At 48.7% G+C, this 18,860-nt stretch overlaps 1 protein-coding gene across 1 annotated transcript in view; it reads left to right on the forward strand.

The window, feature by feature from the left end:
• Positions 1 to 3,640: 3,640 nt before the first annotated feature.
• Positions 3,641 to 18,860, forward strand: part of LOC130494067 (uncharacterized) — a 33,707-nt gene continuing 18,487 nt past the window's right edge. Inside the window, 8 exon segments of the mRNA XM_056867717.1 lie at positions 3,641 to 3,773; positions 3,776 to 4,062; positions 7,751 to 7,846; positions 8,889 to 9,119; positions 10,412 to 10,434; positions 12,960 to 13,078; positions 14,298 to 14,330; positions 17,844 to 18,325. Coding sequence (XP_056723695.1) covers positions 3,641 to 3,773; positions 3,776 to 4,062; positions 7,751 to 7,846; positions 8,889 to 9,119; positions 10,412 to 10,434; positions 12,960 to 13,078; positions 14,298 to 14,330; positions 17,844 to 18,325 — 1,404 coding nt within the window.

Consider the following 18,860-nt stretch of genomic DNA (forward strand, 5'->3'; position numbering starts at 1 on the left):
GAATTTTCTAACAGAGCGGTTCAGAGTGGAACAGGCTTCCTCGGGAGGTGGTAAGCTCTCCTTCCCTGGAGGTTTTTAAGAAGAGGTTAGATGGCCATCTGTCAGCAAAGCTGATTCTGTGACCTTAGGCAGATGATGAGAGGGAGGGCATCTTGGCCATCTTCTGGTCACTAGGGGTGTGGAGGGGGGAAGTAGTTGTGAATTTCCTGCATTGTGCAGGGGGTTGGACTTGATGGCCCTGGTGGTCCCTTCCAACTTTATGATTCTATGATCTTGTCACAAGTTTTCTCCTAGATAGGTTAGGTAGGCCCTGTCCCGGATGAGCCAGACTAGCCCAGTCTCATCAGATCTTGGAAGCTAAGCAGGGTTGGCCCTGGTTAGTACTTGGATGGGAGACCACCACCAAGAAGAAGAAGAGTTGGTTTTTACATTCCGACTTTCTCTGCCACTTAAGGGAGACTCAAACCAGCTTACAATTGCCTTCCCCTCCCCACAACAGACACCCTGTGTGGTAGGTGGGGCTGAGAGAGTGTGACTAACCCAAGGAAACCCAGCTGCCTTCGTGTGTAGGAGCGGGGAAACAAATCTAGTTCACCAGATTAGCCTCTCCTCATTGTGGAGGAGTGGGGAATCAAACTCGGTTCTCCAGATCAGACTCCACTGCTCCAAATCACGGCTCTTCACCACTACATCATGCTGCCTCTCCAGGGTCATGACACGAAGTGGGCAATGCCAAACCACCTCTGAAGGCCCCTTGCCTTGAAAACTCCACAGGGCCATGAGTCAGCTGTGCCTTGAGGCAGAAAAAAAATGTGCACGAGAGAGAAGGAAAGTGCATGGGAATTTTTTTCATAATTTCTCCCACAAATCTGCTCTTTCTTGAGCACCAATAGACCACCCTCCAATGCACGTTGCTCCTCTTTCAAGAGTACACCCACTGATTTTTTGTCTTGTGCTATAGCAATAATTCACAATGGGACTGCAACCGTGAATCATCAGTATAAGCTAAGTTCTCTTCTCAAGCCCTGCTCTCTGTGCCCGGGCCTGCAGAGGTGTGGTGGGTGGAGACTACAGACTGGTTTATGTTTTGCAGAGCTGCTTAAATTTTTTTCGAGAGACTTGGAAGATTCCAGCCACAAAATGGCAGCTTGGTAGGTGGAGCCAGTCACAGAATGAAATGGAGGCTGAAGTTGGTTCCCAGTTCCCTATTCACATTTCCTAGTTCCTTATTTGTGAGTCCAAAAACAAATATTGGGGGTAATTTTAAAGCTCTGTACCCTAAAATAAGGCTTGGCCCACCACATATCCTACACCCCCACATTCAAGGGGCCTGGCCCTCCAAGTGTTTCCCGGTCAAATGCCCAATTTTTTTGCTACCTGCTCCAAAGTGGAGTGCCCTGAGGACAAATGCACTTGCAGAAACGGGGGGGGGGAGAGGGGGAGCTGCACCCCAAAACAATCTGGACCACCACGAGTCACACATCTCCAGAGTCTGTCCCTTTAAGAAGATATGCAGTGGTGCCTGGTCCAAACACTGGTTCTGGCACCACGAGCTTTTGTTTGGGTTGCTCCAAGAAGCTTAGATTAAGAAGGTTTGAATAAAAAACTGGAATAGCTGCATTCCAAAATAAGGCACAGACCACCATATAGCCTCGACCCCCACATCCAGGGGTCTCTGCACACCAAGTGGACCTATGCTGTTTCCTGGTCCATTTGGAGGGCTGAGTCACCTGAATGTGGAAGTGTAGGATATGTGGTGGTCCAAATCTTATTTTGGGGGTGCAGAGCTTTCAGATTATCCTCAGTGTTTGTGAATAAGGAACTATTGGTGCCAGAGGAGAGGTGGGTGTGGTTTCTGAGCTGTTCGGGATGTGTCTGTGTGAAAATCTAGCTTTAGGAGAGCGCATTAGAAGCACATGGTTCTGCTGGGAGGGGCTCATGGTTGAGTGGGGTGAGTCAGCCGCCTGCTGTTGTCTGGGGGTACAGCCATAGCTATCCAGGGTTTTGCAGAGTGCACCACAGGTATGATCACCTACCCACTGAGTGGAAATCATGGGTGTGAGCCCAATGCATGAAGCTCTTGGCTCTCAAAGGGCAGGTTCATTCCCTTGAGGCTAGGATTTGCTGACCTGGAGAAGCAGATGCAGAGAGAGATTTGGGGAAGAGACATTCAGGGACTTACCAGAACAGTTCTACTGTGCTATTGTGGAGAGTGAGGGTCTCATGGTTGGAGGGTATCAGTGTGAGGAGGATGGATGTGATACCTTAGAAGGAACCTCTTCCTTGGGTGATGGACCAATGTCCTCTCAGACTGAGGATACTCTTCTGCTGTTGGGGGGAGGTGGGTTTTGATAGTAGAACCCTCCATTTCTATTTAGGGTCTGTCATTCTACTCTGTCAACACTACTCCCAGGGGCAGTCATTCCAGGTCCAAACCATGTCTTCTGCTTCCAGGGGCTGTCATTCCCCTGTGGGGACCCAGGATACTGGCGGAGGTGGGGGATGGGTTGTCAGCCCCAGGCTGGAAAACCTCTGGAGATTTGGGGATGGAGCCTGGGGAGGACAGGGACCTCTGTGGGGGTACAATGCCATAGAGTGCACCCTTCAAAGCATCCATTTTCTCCAGGGAAACTGATCTCTGTAGTCTTGAGATGAGCAGTAATTCAGGGAGATCCCCAGGCCCCATCTGGAGGCTGGCATCCCTGGGCCTCATTCTAGTCTCTGAGCACTTATCCTACTCCCAGGGGCTGTCATTCCACTTGGAGGGCTGTCATTCCACTCCTAGAGCAGTGTCGCACGGACTAAAGACCTTCCTTCAAAACCAATTTTGCATTTTCATTGCAACTTCTGCCTGCTGTCTTATATTCCAATGAGCCAATGCAAGGCAATTGTCATTCCAGGCCCCCATTGTAGCCAGTGGGCATGCCAGTATCTCCCTTTGGTCCCCTTGGGCAATACTATGTCATTCGTTCCAGTACATCCCTTCCCAGGCTAGGGAGTGAGCGCTGATCTCTGCCCCAGACCCGGGAAGCATCTCTCTCCGGCGCTAGGAACATCCCATTTCAAAACCTTGGGATTTTTCAACCCCCTGGGATTCCTTCCATTGGAGGCGGGCGCTTGCAAATACGAGGCCAAAGGAGACGCTACCAAGGTTTGCCTTCCGTCCCAGGCCCTTTCTCTAGAGCAGTGGTTCCCAACCTTTTTTTGACTAGGGACCACTAGGACTTTTTTGTTCGGTGCAGGGACCCCAAGGTTCAAAATAAAAATTCCGGGAATTTGAAAATAAACTTTAATCATAACTGTTAGTTAAACATTAAACTTAGAATTATATTTGAATATATATATTTTATAATAGAGAACTTTTAATTGAAAATATTAATTTATTATGAGTTTATAACTTTGTTTCGCAGACCTTAATTTAGTTCTCGCGGACCCCTGGGGGTCCATGGACCCCTGGTTGGGAACCAGTGCTCTAGAGGGTTTTGTGCTTTTCTTTTTGCAGGTAAGCCCAGCTCTATCGTCAGGCCGTTGATGCCACATATGAGAGTCCCTCGTTTGCAGGAAGGGGAACGCCCCGTCGCTGCTTTGGAAAGCGTGAAAACGAAACGGACTACTCTCCCTTCCCTTCCTCGAAGCAGCCATGGCGGCTGGAGGTGCCGTCCAGGAGCTCTGCGAGGAAGCCTCTTGCTCCATCTGCCTCGACTATTTCAGGGATCCCGTCATGATCGTTGAGTGCGGCCACAGTTTCTGCCGCGCCTGCCTGACCCGCAGCTGGGGGCGTCGGGGGCCGAGGCTTCCTGCCCTCAATGCAGAGGGAGAGCTCGGAAGAGGAACCTCCGGCCCAACCAGCAGCTGGCAAACTTTGTGGAAATAATCCAGAAACTCAGTCTGCAAGAGGGAAAGGGGGCAGAAGGCGAGGGGGGCGTCTGCGAGAAGCACCAGGAGCCCCTGAGGTTTTTCTGCGTGGAAGACGAAGCCCCCCTCTGCGTGGTCTGCAGCAGATCCAAGGAGCACAAAGACCACCAGGTGATTCCTCTGGAGGAGGCTTTGCAAGAAAAGAGGGTGGAGGAGACTTTCTTGCATCCTTGTGTGTGGCTTAACATTTCCTTTTGGCCAAAGCTCTCTCAAGCTTGTGGTCGTTCCTGCTTGCTGGCTTGTTACTATTGATATAAAATATGAATATATGATATTATATTATTTCCCCCAGCCACAAATGGGCTCGCAAAGCAGCTGCTAGTAATAAACGGATCAAAAAAGGCGCTTGAGGAGGGGGTTTTCCGTCATAATGGAAAGGAGGGCCTGGCTGCCGCTCCTTCTCTTCCTCACCCCATCCCACTAGGAGACCATCCTTTGTGGGACAGGGTAAAGGCCAGAGCAGCCCAGAACAGGCATTAAACAAATAATAGTACCACAAAAAAAAAAAAAAAAAAAAAAACCAGTGGCTGCTTTCAAGACACTCTAGAACAATATTTTAGAGATTCAAAACGGAGAAAGAGTTTATTAACCCTTTCCAGGCCAAAATTCCCCCAGAACATGCATCTTTCCTTTTTTTTAAAAAGTGTCTAGCTACTTTTGTTGCAAATATGTTTTCCCCTTATATCTCTACAATGAAAAGGGAACAGTGAGACTACACTTGCCAGTAGGAAATAATGACACCACTCTTGCCAATAAGGAACAGTGAGACCACACTTGCCAACTGGGAACAATGACACTACGCTTGCCAATAGGGGATGAAGAAATGAAGGAAATCGCACTTGCCCATAGACAATAGGCGAAGGAATGATGGAAGGCAGGCTTGAAGGAAGGAACACCTGAGGTTCCTTCCATGATGCTGGCCCAATGGTGTTGTCTCAGAAGTGTCACCCACAGCTCCATGGTGTCAGGAACCGTCTGGGCAGGCCTCCCCTCATAAGCAAGTGACCCCTGACTTACATCATCACCACGCTCATTGTTAGATGCCTCAGGCACCCTCTCCACCAGGCGGACACCGTGCAGCCAGGGTGCCTATCTGACCTGTTCACCATGGCCCTGACCAGAGCATTTCTGGCTTGGAGGAGCCTCTCTGTCTGGTGCCCTCTTCTATCCATGGGCTGGCTTCGGGAGCTGTGTACTCAGGGGATGGAAGGTTGGATCTCCCTCATGGACACCAGCCCCACCGCCCCACCCCAGTATTTTTGGTGCTAGAGAGGATCCGGGAGCCTCTGTGCCCCAGGACTGCAGCTGACGCAGGGGGTCATTTATCTATTGCCTTTCAGTGGGGTCCATCCCCACTCTCAGGCTCATATAAATCCCATTTCCTTGTTTTTGGTATCAGGCAGTCGTGGTTGGTAGAAGAGAGAGAGTTTGCCAGAAGCACCAGGAGCCGCTGAAGCTCTTCTGCAAGGACGACAAAGCTCTCATCTGTGTGGTCTGTGACCGATCCAAGGAGCACAGAAATCATGAAACCCTTCCTCTTGAGGAGGCCTCCCAAGAGTACAAGGTAGGAAATCTACATGGTGGAGGTTGGTGGGGAAGAGCCGTGGATCCTTCCCTTCTCTTTGGTCTCTTTGTGGGGAACGGTCTCCAGTTTCTGCCTCAGCTTCTGGGCCCAAATTGGGGAGTGAAAACACCTCTTTGCTGCCTCCTTCCTGGTTTAGTGGCTCCCAAGATCATTACCTCCTTGCCCCTGCTAAGGCTAAAGTGGGGAGATTGACTGACTTCCTGTCTGGCTGTGTTGACGTCTGGGCAGCCCATTGTACAGTTGAGCTACAAGGGGGCAGCTGCCTGACTCTCAGTTTTAAACACACACACACACACACACACACACACACACACACACACACGGCTTTCTCAACTTCAATGACTGTCCTTGAGTTGCTGTTTGCCTGGGCGGGGGGGAATGTGTGCAGATTTGGTATCTGTCTGTGTCCCCTACTTGCAGGTAGTAGCTGTGAGGCAGCAGTTTAAATCAGAAGAAGACCTTTTGGGGGGCAGGAGAGCGACGCATGAAGCTGCCTTATTCAGAGTCAGACCCTTGGTCTGTGCAGGTCCCCTCTGACTGGCAGCAGCTCTTCTCCAGGTAGAGAGGTCTTTCGCCTCAACTGCTACCCATTCATTTCAAGCCGGGGATTGAACTAAGGATTTTCTGCTTCCCAAGCAGATACTCTGAGGGCCACTGAGCTATGGCCCTTCCACTGCACCATGGCACTACCAGGAATCCTCCCTTTCCCACAGCTGTGATTGCTTCCACACGAGCTTTCCCTGCATTGGTATTCTCTTTCTTGGAAGAACATACCCAAAGAGGGTTTGGGAAAGCGTAGAATGGAAGGTACACATTTCCTCCACCATCCCCAATCCAGTCCCCTTCCACCTAGCTCAGGGGTGGGGAACCTTTTTCCCCCCAAGGGCCATTTCGATATTTATAACATCATTCGCGGGCCATACAAAATTATCAACTTGAAAATTAGCCGACCAAGCCCCAAGCAGGCAGCTGCCCCAGATGACCCCCCCCCTGGTGCGGGCAAGCAGGCAGGCATCCAACCAGTGGTGCACTCGCCCACCTGGTGGCACAGGATGGTCTGTTGCACCAGCCAGGTGTAGCCATCCAACCGCATGCCGGAGTTGCTCCTGCTCTGCATGGTTGGGGCTGGATTCTACAGCCAGCTCCTGCTACCTCTGCCTGCAGGGATGAAATGATTGAGGACATACTGGCTAAGAAATTCCCCCGTGCACATTCTGGCCATGCCCCTTTTAACCCCTCCATTGTTGCCACTTCTGCCCCCAGCCCTCTTGTAGTACAGAGAGAATATGTTTCTCCATGGCCCGGGTGAGAAACACAGTTTCTTGGGCGTTCCTAGCAGCTCCAAAGCTAATGACTCTTCTGCAAGGGTGGGGGGGAAAGTTCCTTTTCTCGGCAAAACAAACTCACATCTGCCTTGAATAGAGGCTATTCCTGTCCATGGGAGGGGGCAGATCACCAGTCTTAGATCCTTCTGAGCTAGAGATCTGGCCAGACCAAATGATTTCGTGGGCCTTAAATGGCCCCCAGGCCTGACGTTCCCCACCCCTGACCTAGGAGCACCCCCCCACATGCACATACCTCCCAAGAGCTTTTTGCCATTTATGTCACTACTGGGTATATTACTGGAATGTTAACAGAATATAGTGATATACAGTTGAGCTGCAAGGGGGCAGCTGCCTGACTCTCAGTTTTAACCCCCCCCCACACACGCACAGCTTTCTCAACTTCAATGACTATCCTTGAGTTGCTGTTCGCCTGGGGGCAGGGGGAATGTGAGCAGATTTGGTACCTGTCTGTTTCTCCCACTTGCACACAGTAGCTGTGAGGCAGCAGTTTAAATCATAAGAGCTTTTGGGGGCGGGAGAGGTACACATGAAGCTGCCTTGTTCTGAGTCCGGTCCGGAGTCCGGTCCGGAGTGTCCAGGTCCACACTGACTGCCATTGGCTCTTCTCCAGGTGGAGGTCTTTCGCATCAACTGCTACCCATTCACTTCAACTGGAGAAGCCAGGGATTGAATAATTTTCAATGCAAAAAACCCTCCTGTGGTGGGCTCAAGGGTGGAATGGGTGGGTAGCAGAATTGGCACTATGAATGTCTTCGCATTCTTGGTGGGTATCAGAGGCGAATGGGGTGCCACGTAGGGCAGTTATATCTAGTTTGGCCCTTAATAACAGTTATGCATCTCTTATGTTTTATAATAAACTTCTAAAAAAGGAACCAGTCTCAGTTTCGGGTCTCTCCTCCCCCAGGATCAGTTCTGCAACCGTCTGGAGATGCTGAAGAAGGAGAGGGAAAGAATTGTGGCGTGTAAAGCAGATGTAGTGAAGGAAAGCCAAGACTTGCTCGTAAGTGTCACTATGGCTTTGAAGTAAACAGTTCTAGGACTAGTATGGGTGGGTGGGGGGAGAATGGAGTACAAATAGCAGAAAAGTCAACCCCTCGAGGCAACCCCCCCTTTCCAGTTTGGAAATTCAGTGCCCAGATGGTCAGTATTCAAGCAGACCAGGAGCCCCCAAAGATAGACTTAACATTGCAATGCTAAGCAGAGTTATACCCAGGCAGTGGGGCTAAGGATGCTGCAGAACTGCCCTCCTGGTGCCGCAAGAATGGGCTGCCCTGGTTGTTCACCTAGATCTAGAACCCCCTTTTTTCTTAAGTGTTTTTGTTCTTGAATCAGCTGACTTTCCAATGTGCTCTGTGCTGTGGGATAAATTCTGAGTAGATGAACGTATGTGTCAATTCCCCATTTGTGTGCCTGCACCAACACTGCAAGCCAGAAGAAGTCCCTGAAAAGAGACGAGGGTGTGTCCCACCCACCCACCCCGAGAAATGCTGGGTAGAAATGCTGATAGATACTCCACTGATCCTGAACTGGGCCAAGGGTTGTTCAGCCATTGCTGATTCTAAGGCGGAAGGGGGAGAAGTGCTTGAGATACTCAGTGGCGTGTCGATCTTTTCCCCAATGAATTTTTTTCTTTCCCAGAATGCAGCCAGGGAGACCAAATGAGGGGAAGGAACTTCTTAGATCTTTTCTCCGCAGTGATATTTTTACTCAAACATCATACCTTTCGCCTGTTGTGAAGTGGGGGGGGGGTGTCAGCATATGGAGGGTGTTTTGTTGGGGAAACAAATGGACTCAAGAAGCCCCTTCTATTCTCTGGGTCTTCTGCTGCAGACATCGTCCTCTGTGGCTGAAAGAACCTCTCCAGGAGTTGGAGTGAGATGTACTTTGGCCCTCAGGATGGGTTCATGGAATTATTTCCTTTTCCCAGCCAAATGCTGATGTGATCACTGTGAAAGGCCTAAGTGCCCTTTCGACAGGAGTCCTCTGAAGAGCCTCTTCTCACTGCAAAGACCTGACCTGATTTCCTTCTCTTTCCATTCCAGAAGCAAGCTACAGGAGAGAAGCAAGAGACGGCAGCCAAGTTCAGGCAACTATACTCATTTCTGGAGGAGCAAGAGAAACTTCTGCTGGCCCGGATGGAAGAGGTGGAGAAGGAGGTGGCAAGAAACAGGGATCAGCACCTGACTGAACTCTCTGAAAAACTCTCCTCTCTGGACAGCCTCATCTGGGAGATGGAGGAGAAATGTCAGCAGCCAGCCAGTGAACTCCTGCAGGTAAGAGTGTGGCAGGAACAGCCCAGGCTCCCCTTTGGGAGAAGGCTGCCCCAAACCCTTTCTGTGCCTCCTTCGCTTGGGCAGAAAGCAAATGAGCCCAGTTTGTGTTGCTAGCAAGTTTTCATCTCTGTGCATGGGCTGCTTTCCCCTCTTACCCTCCCTGATAGACTGAGGCCACGTGGCTTCCATCTCAGAAGCAGAAGTGTGTTTGTGTGTCAATCAACAGTCTGGGGAACGACATTCAAGTCACACCAGGTAGCTCTTTCCCGACCACCAGGAACGAGGGTCATAGGCGAGATTTTCACAGCCAGATTTAAAAGGAGGATGTGTATATTGAGGTGAACGTAGCTCATACTTGTTGCGTGCAGTTTGGTGCACAAAAATGAATGCACACACACAACGGCAGCAACCAGTGGTAGGGGAGTAGCATCCACACACCCGTTAGTGGCACTGCTGTGCTAGCTGCTGCTGCCAACCTGTCACTTATGTGCAGTTGCAATGGCATTTGTGCCCAGACCCCACCTTTCCCTGCTGAGCCATATTACAATGCTGCAAGGAAAAGGGGGAAAGCCCTTTAAAGGGCTGAAAGGTGACAGAGTTTGGCTCTTCTCCTCTCAGCCCCTGTGGGCCCAGCATCCCCCGCCCCCATCAGAGGGCTTTTCTCAAGCTTTAAAGAAAAGGGCCATGGCTAGATTGTTCTAGTGTTGTAGCATTATAATGATATGTTGCACTAATATTTGGCTTTTAATTTAAAAGCAATAAAGTGCAGGCTGCACATTTCCAATTATAACTCTGCAACAAGGACTTTATTTACACAAAAATTAAAGCAGGGGTCCACCATGTTGTTTCAATTCTTCTGTAATCTAGCATTTTTTTAATCCTGGGAAATGCTCTCCAGTGGCAAGAAGGGAAATAACAGTGACACAGTGATGCAAGGAATGTTGCTGGGCATGCCTCTGCATCCATAAATGGCCACGGGAGCTACTTGGAGGGCTTCCTGCCTTCCCATGTGAGGAAAATCCCTTTTGTGAAAGTAGCCGCTGTTGAATCACCAAAGGAGATCACCAACTCTCCTCTGAAATGTCTCCACTTTGTCTGCTAATGTTAACCTCACAAAGGTTTTCTCCCACTTTATGGAGATGCACCCCAGGCTTTGAGTGGAGTCTGCTAGCTGGACACTAGAGAAGGGCCAGAGTGCAGAATTTTCCAGGGTCTGAGGGGTCTTCCTGGTGTGGCCTTTTAGTAACCATTGAGGTCTCCCTTCTTTCTCTTTCTCTGCCATTTTTTTTTAGGATGCCAGAAGTACCTTGCAGAGGTAAGTGGATCTTTCTCAAGAACCTTCTTTATGCTGGGAAGGGTGTGGGTACACTGTGAAGGTCCTTCAGGATGGTGGCTGAGGGACAAGTCGGTTGTAATTGGGATCATGGATCCCCATCCATCTGTCAGTGGCAAACAGCTTAAACACAGAGCCTCATCAACAGGAAATCATGAAGTAGTATTGGGGGGGGGGTCTGTTTTGACACCTAGCTGGAAAATCTCTAGAAGAGGGGTCCCCAACCTTTTTGAGGCTGCAGGCATCTTTGGAATTCTGCCCTGGTGTGGTGGGCGCAGTCACAGAATGGCTGGCACAAAATGGGTGCTGTAGGAGGCAGAGCCAGCCACAAAATGTTGCAGCTTCTCTTCACACAGAGAAGATCTTTTTGTTGTGGCAGCAGCTGTTTTGAAAGCAACATTTAAAAAACTACCCCAGGAAATACAGGGTTTGAGTCTCCTCAGCTACATTCGTTCCATAAAATGGCAGTTCCATAAAATGGAAACTTTATTTGGCCGAAATAATGCCTTGGTTGGCATCGGGACTGACTATGGGCATTTTAGAGGTGAACAGGGATATGACCACCCAACCCAATTCGATGTGCTCGTTTGTTAAGGAGGGTAGGGTGAGGCTACACATGAGGAACCATGAGCTGGTGTGTGCCATGTTTCCATCAGTGTTCCTGAATCCACCTAGCACTTAAATGTGCTGCTCCTACTCAGATTACTTCCTGGCTGTTTCCACACTGGCTGCCATGTGGTAACAACAGGGCTTCTGAAATAAAGCATTTGTTATGCTGAGCAACCCATGATGGGGAACACACAGCTGGTGGTCAGAAAATTTGCACCTCTTCTTTAAGTCTCCCCAGGTAGTTTCAGAGGAAGAAGTAACATTATTGGGGTTGAAGTTTCCACGCCTCCCACCTAGGGTTGCCAACCTTCAGGTACTAGCTGATGATCTCCTGCTATTACAACTGTTCTCCAGCCAATAGAGATCAGTTCCCCTGGAGAAAATGGCTGCTTTGGCAATTGGACTCTATGGCATTGAAGTCCCTCCCCTCCCCAAACCCCATCCTCCTCAGGCTCCACCCCCAAAACCTCCTGCCTGTGGCAAGGAGGAACCTGGCAACCCTACTCCCACCAGGGGCAAATGATTAAAAGAAACAAAAGGAAGGACACTTCCATATGGTGATGTCATGTGACCTGTTTCCTTCCACCGTCTCTCAGCCTCACTCTTGGGAACATAAGTAGAGCCAGGTGGATGAGACCAGTGGTCAGCTTGGTCCAGCATCCTGTTTCACACAGTGGCCAAGGGTTGCCCCTACCTGGCCAACAAACAAGGCGTAGAGGTTGAGGCCCTCCCCTGCTGATGCCTCCTAGCAGTGTTATTCAGAGGTTGGCTGCCCCTGGCTATGGTCACCAGGTCTTCTAGCTGCTGATGGACCCCTGCTCCATGAATCTGCCTAGTCCCCTTTTAAAGCTTTCTCTGTTCATGGCCATCACTACCTCAATCTACAGTGAATTCTCAACTTCATTCAGTGCCCCTGAGTTCTGGTATTATGGAAGAGGGATAAAAAGACATGAAGGCACTGAACCTAATTCTGCCCTCTATTTTATCCTCATAACATCCCTATCTGAGAGAAAGAGGGACTGGTCTAAGTTCACCCAGGGAGCTATATAGCTGCATGTGGGATTGAACCAGGGTCCTACAATCCTAGTCACCGGACACAAGAAGCTGCCGTACATTGAATCAGACCATTGGTCTGTCAGAGTTCGTATTGTCTACTCAGAGCAGCAGTGGCTCTCCAGGGTCTCTGGTAGAGGTCTGTCACGCCACCTCCTACCTGATCCTTTGACCTGGAGATGCCAGGGATTGAACCCAGGACCTTCTGCATGCCAAGCAGATGCTCTACCACTGAGCTGCAGCCCCTCCCTTAACTCTAAAGTCCAGAACTCCAACCACCCAGCTTTCTTTTTTTTCTGCTAGACATTTGCAAGGCAGATCTGGGCAGGGGGTGTGGGGTTGGTATTTTGAAGGCGAAACTTGGTGTTTGCTTTTTTCAGAGTTGGGTCTGGGTTCCCCTCAGCCACTCAAGAACTTTTGGTAATAAAGCAGAGCCTGTAGGGCCTTGAAATGCCTCTGCAGGGGAGGAAGGGCTCCTGCCTCCCCCCAGCCATTTTTCGTGTCCAGACAACCCTGGGGAGGGGAGTTACTTTCCCCCCAGCACAGTTTCTGCATGGGAAAATGGCTGGTGGGGTTACAGGAGCCCTTCCTCCCCCTGTGGTGGTTTTCTGAGCCCAAACGGCCTTTGTTTCATTTTTTAATGATTCCCTGTGTGGCTTTGGGGTCTCAGGAGCTACAGTGAGGTGGACGTTGCTCTCTGAAGAACCTCCCATCTTGCTCTGCATTCAGCCTCAGCCTCTGTCTCTCGGCCTTCTGCCAATTCCTTCCTCTGTTTCTCCGATCTGCCTGGGGCGTGGCGGGATTGAGAATTAGATGGATGGTACCTTGACATGATTTTTCTCAAGGTATGAAGAAAAAGAGGTGTTTGAGGATCCAGTGGCTTTTCTTCTTGCACAGAAGGGGTGCATCTTGGACTTCTCCGATCTAAATCTCTTTTTGGAGGGCATCAAGAATCAATTCAAAGGTAATGAAGAAACACTGCAGGGATTTCAGACTCTGCATTAGCTTGGACCAGATGTCTTTTAGGCTGCTTATATTGAGGTCCCCAACCTTTTTGAGCCCATGGCCCCCTTTGGAATTCAGACGCAGCCACAAACTAGCTTCCACTGGAAGTGGAGCCAGCCACAAAATGGATGCTGCATCTTAACCTTCAGTCACACAGGGAAAATCCTTCTGCTTTTGGTGGCAGAAGCTTGAAAGCAACATTTTTATAAAGCTGTTCAGCCAGTCAGAAGCCTTGCTTGGCAAAAGTTCCACCTCGCTCTGGCCTCTTCATTAAATACTTGATGGACACCAATAAAGGGATTGGTGGCCGCCTTGCTGGGGACCCCTGCCTTATATCATTAGCAGACCCAGGAATATGAGGAGTGTGCATACCAATTAGGTAGTTCACTGCTCTCTAGTTATTTGTGTCTGTGGACTGGCAGACTGGGAGGCAGTGGTGGAACCTAAAATGAAAGGGAAGGGGAGGAAACTGTCCCTTAAGGCATCCTCATTTAATGGCAACCCCCCCATCCAATCCCTTTCAGGAACACCTACCCCCATTCTCATTGCAGCATTTCTATGGCTAAATTGGACCTATCAAAACTTGAGCATGACGTAGCTGAGCCCACAGAGTGGTCTCAAGGCTCAGATAGTGCCCATAGAAATCAGTGGGTTTAGAAGGACATAATTCTGCTTAGGATGGCACTGTTCTAGCACTCTTTGGAAGGATCCTAAGTAGACCCTTGGGCCGCAGGCCTTAGCATACTTTCTATGAAGTGAATCTCCAGTCACTCAAAGTGACTAGTAGAAATAAATGTGAATATTTCCACATAAATAACATTTGGAAATTTCCACCCAGAAGTAGGTGTTACTTAACCTTTCAGCCAAAACTCAGAAGAAATATGTACGCATGTGCCATCAAGTCACGAACAACTTATGGCAACTCCAGAAAGAGGTTTTCAAGGCAAGTGAGAAGCAGAGATTTCTTTGCCGTTTCCTTAATCTGCAGAATCTTCTTTGGTCTCCCGTCCAAGTACCACCCCTTCCAATATTTCAAGATCTGATGAGTCGGGGCTATACCATGACATCTTCCCTCCCGGAGAGAAAAAGAGACCATATTATTTACTGAGGTTTTTGTCACATGATTGGTGATAGGCACAAGGATCTGCTGCTCACTTTCGTTTCTTTTGCTTCCTCAGAAACTCTGAATTCTGGACTTGACCTGCAGAAAGGTAAATCTTTCTTCATGCACCGTTCAGTTATTTCTTAACTCAAAAGCTTCACCTTACAATTTGTGTTCTGCTTAGTGATTTTCCAGAGATAACATTACTGGATGTTCTTGGTTTGTTCCTCAACCTCTCTCCCTGCCTCAACCAGTTCCTTTTTGTTCTGAGGAGGAGGTCTGTCAGGGTGAGGATGAAAGGTGAACTCTGAGGGGATGAACTGCCTCCTTTCACCTACCTGCCGCCATACTGAAATGATGGGAGAAGGGTTTCTGGGCATCAGCCCTTGAGGGCCTTTCAGAATCCTCCCCATGAGAGGCCCAGACCAGGTCGGGAATCCCATTTCTCTCAGTGGATTTCCTACCTGCTTTCCGGGTTTCCCTCAGCTTCAAGGTGCTATAAATTGTGTATTTGATCCACAGTTTTTTTTTAAAAAGCTGCCTTTGTGGAATGGCAGTATATAAAGGCAGACGTCCAGCCTGCCCTGGTGCCATTTTCCAGTTGTTCACACATAATTTGTGTTTGATGTTTGGGAGAAGAAGGGGAACTACGTGCCTGTCACTCACAAGCCTCCTCTTTAGCACTTCCGCCTCCCCGTCTGTCACTTGGATGCACACTTCTGGGCAAAAGGAGGCCGTCTCCTGAGTGTATTTTAGAGTGAATTCAGACAGACGAAAGGCAGATATTTCCAGGTCGGATGCTGGCTTAGCTCTGTTTTGCTCCCTTCTTCGTAGGGTCAGTTGTTGGCTGATTTAAATGAATACGTTTTCAAACAGCATTGATGGTATATCGCAACATATCAATCCTTTACCACAGCTTTCAGTAAATTTGCAGAACTCCTGGATATTAGATCTATGTGTGTGTTCAGGGCAGCAAAGTTTCTTTCAAACCAGTTCTGCCTCATTGAAAAGTTACCTCTGTTTAAAAAAAAAATTACCCTTTGGTGCTGCCAAATTTGCAAGTATCAGAGTAGCATTTTCAAGGCTCTGCAAAAAGTCTTTGTATTCTTCTGCCAAAGGTGGCTGTTGCGATATCTGTTTTTCCAGCCCAGGGTAGGTCATGCTTGAAGTATGATAACTCTGTGATGGTAACTCTAGTGCAGAAGGGCAGCTCTTTTCAAATTGCCACCGAGGACACCACAAGAGGGCTTAGTTTTTGCAGTGGTTTCCCCCCCAGCTTCCTCAACACATTTGTGCACCTGCTGGGGTTTACCAGGTTTTCTCCTATCTTTCTTAAACCTGGTTTGCAGGAAAGCTTGGATGGCTGCTATGTGGGTGGGAAAATTCAGATTTCCCCAACTATGGCAGCCATTTTCCTGACCTTGTAGGTTATCCGGGCTGTGTGACCGTGGTCTTGGCATTTTCTTTCCTGACGTTTCGCCAGCAGCTGTGGCAGGCGTCTTCAGAGGAGTAACACTGAAGGACAGTGTCTCTCAGTGTTGAGTGTGTAGGAAGAGTAATATATAGTCAGAAGGGGGTTGGGTTTGAGCTGAGTTATTGTCCTGTAAAGTATTATAACTTTATAATAACTCGGGACAATAACTCAGCTCAAATAATAATAACTCAGAGGACAATAACTGTAAAGTATTATAACTTTATAATAACTCAGGGGACAATAACTCAGCTCAAATAATAATAACTCAGGACAATAACTCAGCTCAAACCCAACCCCCTTCTGACTATATATTACTCTTCCTACACACTTGACACTGAGAGACACTGTCCTTCATTGTTACTCCTCTGAAGATGCCCACCACAGCTGCTGGCGAAACGTCAGGAAAGAAAATACCAAGACCACGGTCACACAGCCCGGATAACCTACAAGAACCAATGAACTCTGACCGTGAAAGCCTTCGACAATATTTTCCTGACCCTTTCCTTGTGGTGATCATTACCTTGCCTCAGCTCTGGGGGGATTTTCAGTTTTTTAAAAATAGGCAATTGTATTATCATTACATAGATATGTTTCACCAATATGCATACCTGGTTCTCTGAATTCCCAGACTTCATTAAAAAGTAAGTCTCTAGGCCACTGGTTCCCAACCAGGGGTCCGTGGACCCCCAGGGGTCCCCGAGAACTAAATTAAGGTCCACGAAACAAAGTTATAAACCCATAATAAATTAATATTTTCAATTAAAAGTTCTCTATTATAAAATATATATATTCAAATATTATTCTAAATTTAATGTTTAACTAACAGTTATGATTAAAGTTTATTTTCAAATTCTCAGAATTTTTATTTTGAACCTTGGGGTCCCTGCACCGAACAAAAAATCCTAGTGGTCCCTGGTCAAAAAAAGGTTGGGAACCACTGCTCTAGGCCTTTCTGTTGTGACAATATACAGGGAAAGGCATCGCTAGAATGAGATGGAGTGGGGCGGGTGCTGCTGGGTTGGGTAGAAATATCATTCTTGGGATCCAGGAAAAACTTGTACAGCTGTAGTGGTCCATGCAAAATCTCAAAACAAGAGCAAAATCAATAAAATACCTTCATTATTTATTAATTAAATTGGCACAAAACGTTGTGTAAGCTTTCAAGCACAGCAGAGGTCTTCATCAGGCTGGCTGTTGCAACCTTTAAAAATACAGAAGAGTGAAAGGCAGATTGTGCAGGCTGTGAAGTGAGGGTCTGATCTCGCAGGCATCCTCTGAGGAGTGCAGGCAGGACATCAGCTCCACTTTATTGCTGACGTAACGTTACCTTACAGCAGATTCCCTGAGAAGCTGCATTCAGTCCAATCTTTGTTCTTTCACTGGAATATAGAAACCACCCCAAGTCCATCCAAAAGTGTCCCAAATGCCAATTGAGAAACGCATCTCCCTGGCAAGCTGAAAGCAATGGGAACCCCCTTCCAGTCTCTGTGTTGTGTTCAGGGTCAATTAAAGCCAAATTCAGTGGTATTCCCTGTTTTGAGATGTGTTCAACCCATTCTGTGCCTCTGCTCATTTTTCATGTGATTTGGGTTTGTATGTAAATACTCATGATTTCTTAGGGGGCGGGGAATCCTGTGACTGAAATATCCATGATTCTCTTCTCTCTCGAGGCTCTCTGCTTGGGACAGGATTTGGGAAGAAATGGGTTGGGTTACTGTGGGTGTTTATTGTGGATTTTACCTGCCTTTTCCTGAAGCACACAGGAAGACTTAGGATTGCCAGGTCCCTCTTTGCCAATTATGGGAGGTTTTGGGGGCGTGGTGTGAGGAGGGCGGGGTTTGGGGAGGGGCTTCAGTGCCATAGAGTCCAATTGCCGAAGCTGCCATTTTCTCCAGGGGAACTGATCTCTATCTGCTGGGGATCAGTTGTAATAGCAGGAAATCTCCAGCTACTACCTGGAAGTTGGCAACCCAAGAAAGATTGATCTGCCTTTTAGCAGGTCAGGAGGAGGCAGGAGAGAGTCTGTGAAATCCAGGAGAGGGTTATGAAGAGGTGGGAGCAGGAGGAGGACGCAGAACAGGGCAGAGGGGGAGAAATCTCCCGGCTGAAAACGCTTCTCTTCTTGTCTCCTCATTTCCCCCCCAACAGCAAATGTGACTCTGGATCCGGACACGGCCCATCCCCAACTCTTCCTGTCTGAGGATCGGAAGAGCGTGAGATGGGGAGAAAAAGCTCAATCTCTGCCCAGCAACCCTGAGAGATTTGAAAACTGTTACACTGTTCTGGGCCGTGAGGGATTCACAGCAGGCAGCCATTTCTGGGAAGTCCTTGTGGGAAGTGAGGAAGGATGGGCTGTGGGGGTGGCCAGAAAGTCCGTGAGGAGGAAGGGATGGATCACCCTTAGTCCTGAGAAAGGGATCTGGGCTGTGGGGAAGTGGGGGGGCTGCTACTGGGCTGCCTTAAAAGGCCAATTCCTTCCCCTGTCCCTGACCGGGGAGCCCAAGAGGATCCGAGTCTGCCTGAACTACGCTGGGGGCCGAGTGGCCTTTTTCGACGCTGATCGGGGATCCCTGATCCACGAGTTCTCTGGAGCCTCCTTCTCTGGAGAGACCCTCCTGCCCTACTTTCGGGTGTGGGGAAAAGCCCAACTCAAAATCTCTCCTTAAGACCCTTCTCTTCACACCAGGAGCATCAATGAGGCCTCTCCGGGCTAAAAAACCCCAAAACTGACTGGAGTAAAAATGGAGACATTTTCCCAACATTCCCTTTTTAAAATTTGTATCTCATTTCTTAAAGCAACTGTGACACATTTCAGTTCATAAAGAATAACCGGCTTGTTGTCAAGGAGAGCTGTGAATAGTCCGTGTTCCCCCCACCCCCCTGCCATTCTTCTCCGGCCTCCATTCCTCTCAAGCACAAGAGGAACAACCAAAGACCGCGGAGAGGAAGAAAGAGGCCATAACAAGTTTAAGTTAATATTTTGGCCTTTCTCTTTTCTGTGCTTCACTGGGAAGCAGCACCTGTGAGGAAATTGCGTCTCCCTGTCAAGGCTGCTCCATGCATCGCAGTTGTGGTTCAGTTATACCACTGGTTGCAAAGATGTTGTTGCTCTTATGATAAAGTTACGTTACCTTGAAAACTGGGCTGCCTTGAATTTTTTATTGG

This window comes from Euleptes europaea, chromosome 1, assembly GCF_029931775.1.
Source record: "Euleptes europaea isolate rEulEur1 chromosome 1, rEulEur1.hap1, whole genome shotgun sequence".
Taxonomy (NCBI): domain Eukaryota; kingdom Metazoa; phylum Chordata; class Lepidosauria; order Squamata; family Sphaerodactylidae; genus Euleptes; species Euleptes europaea.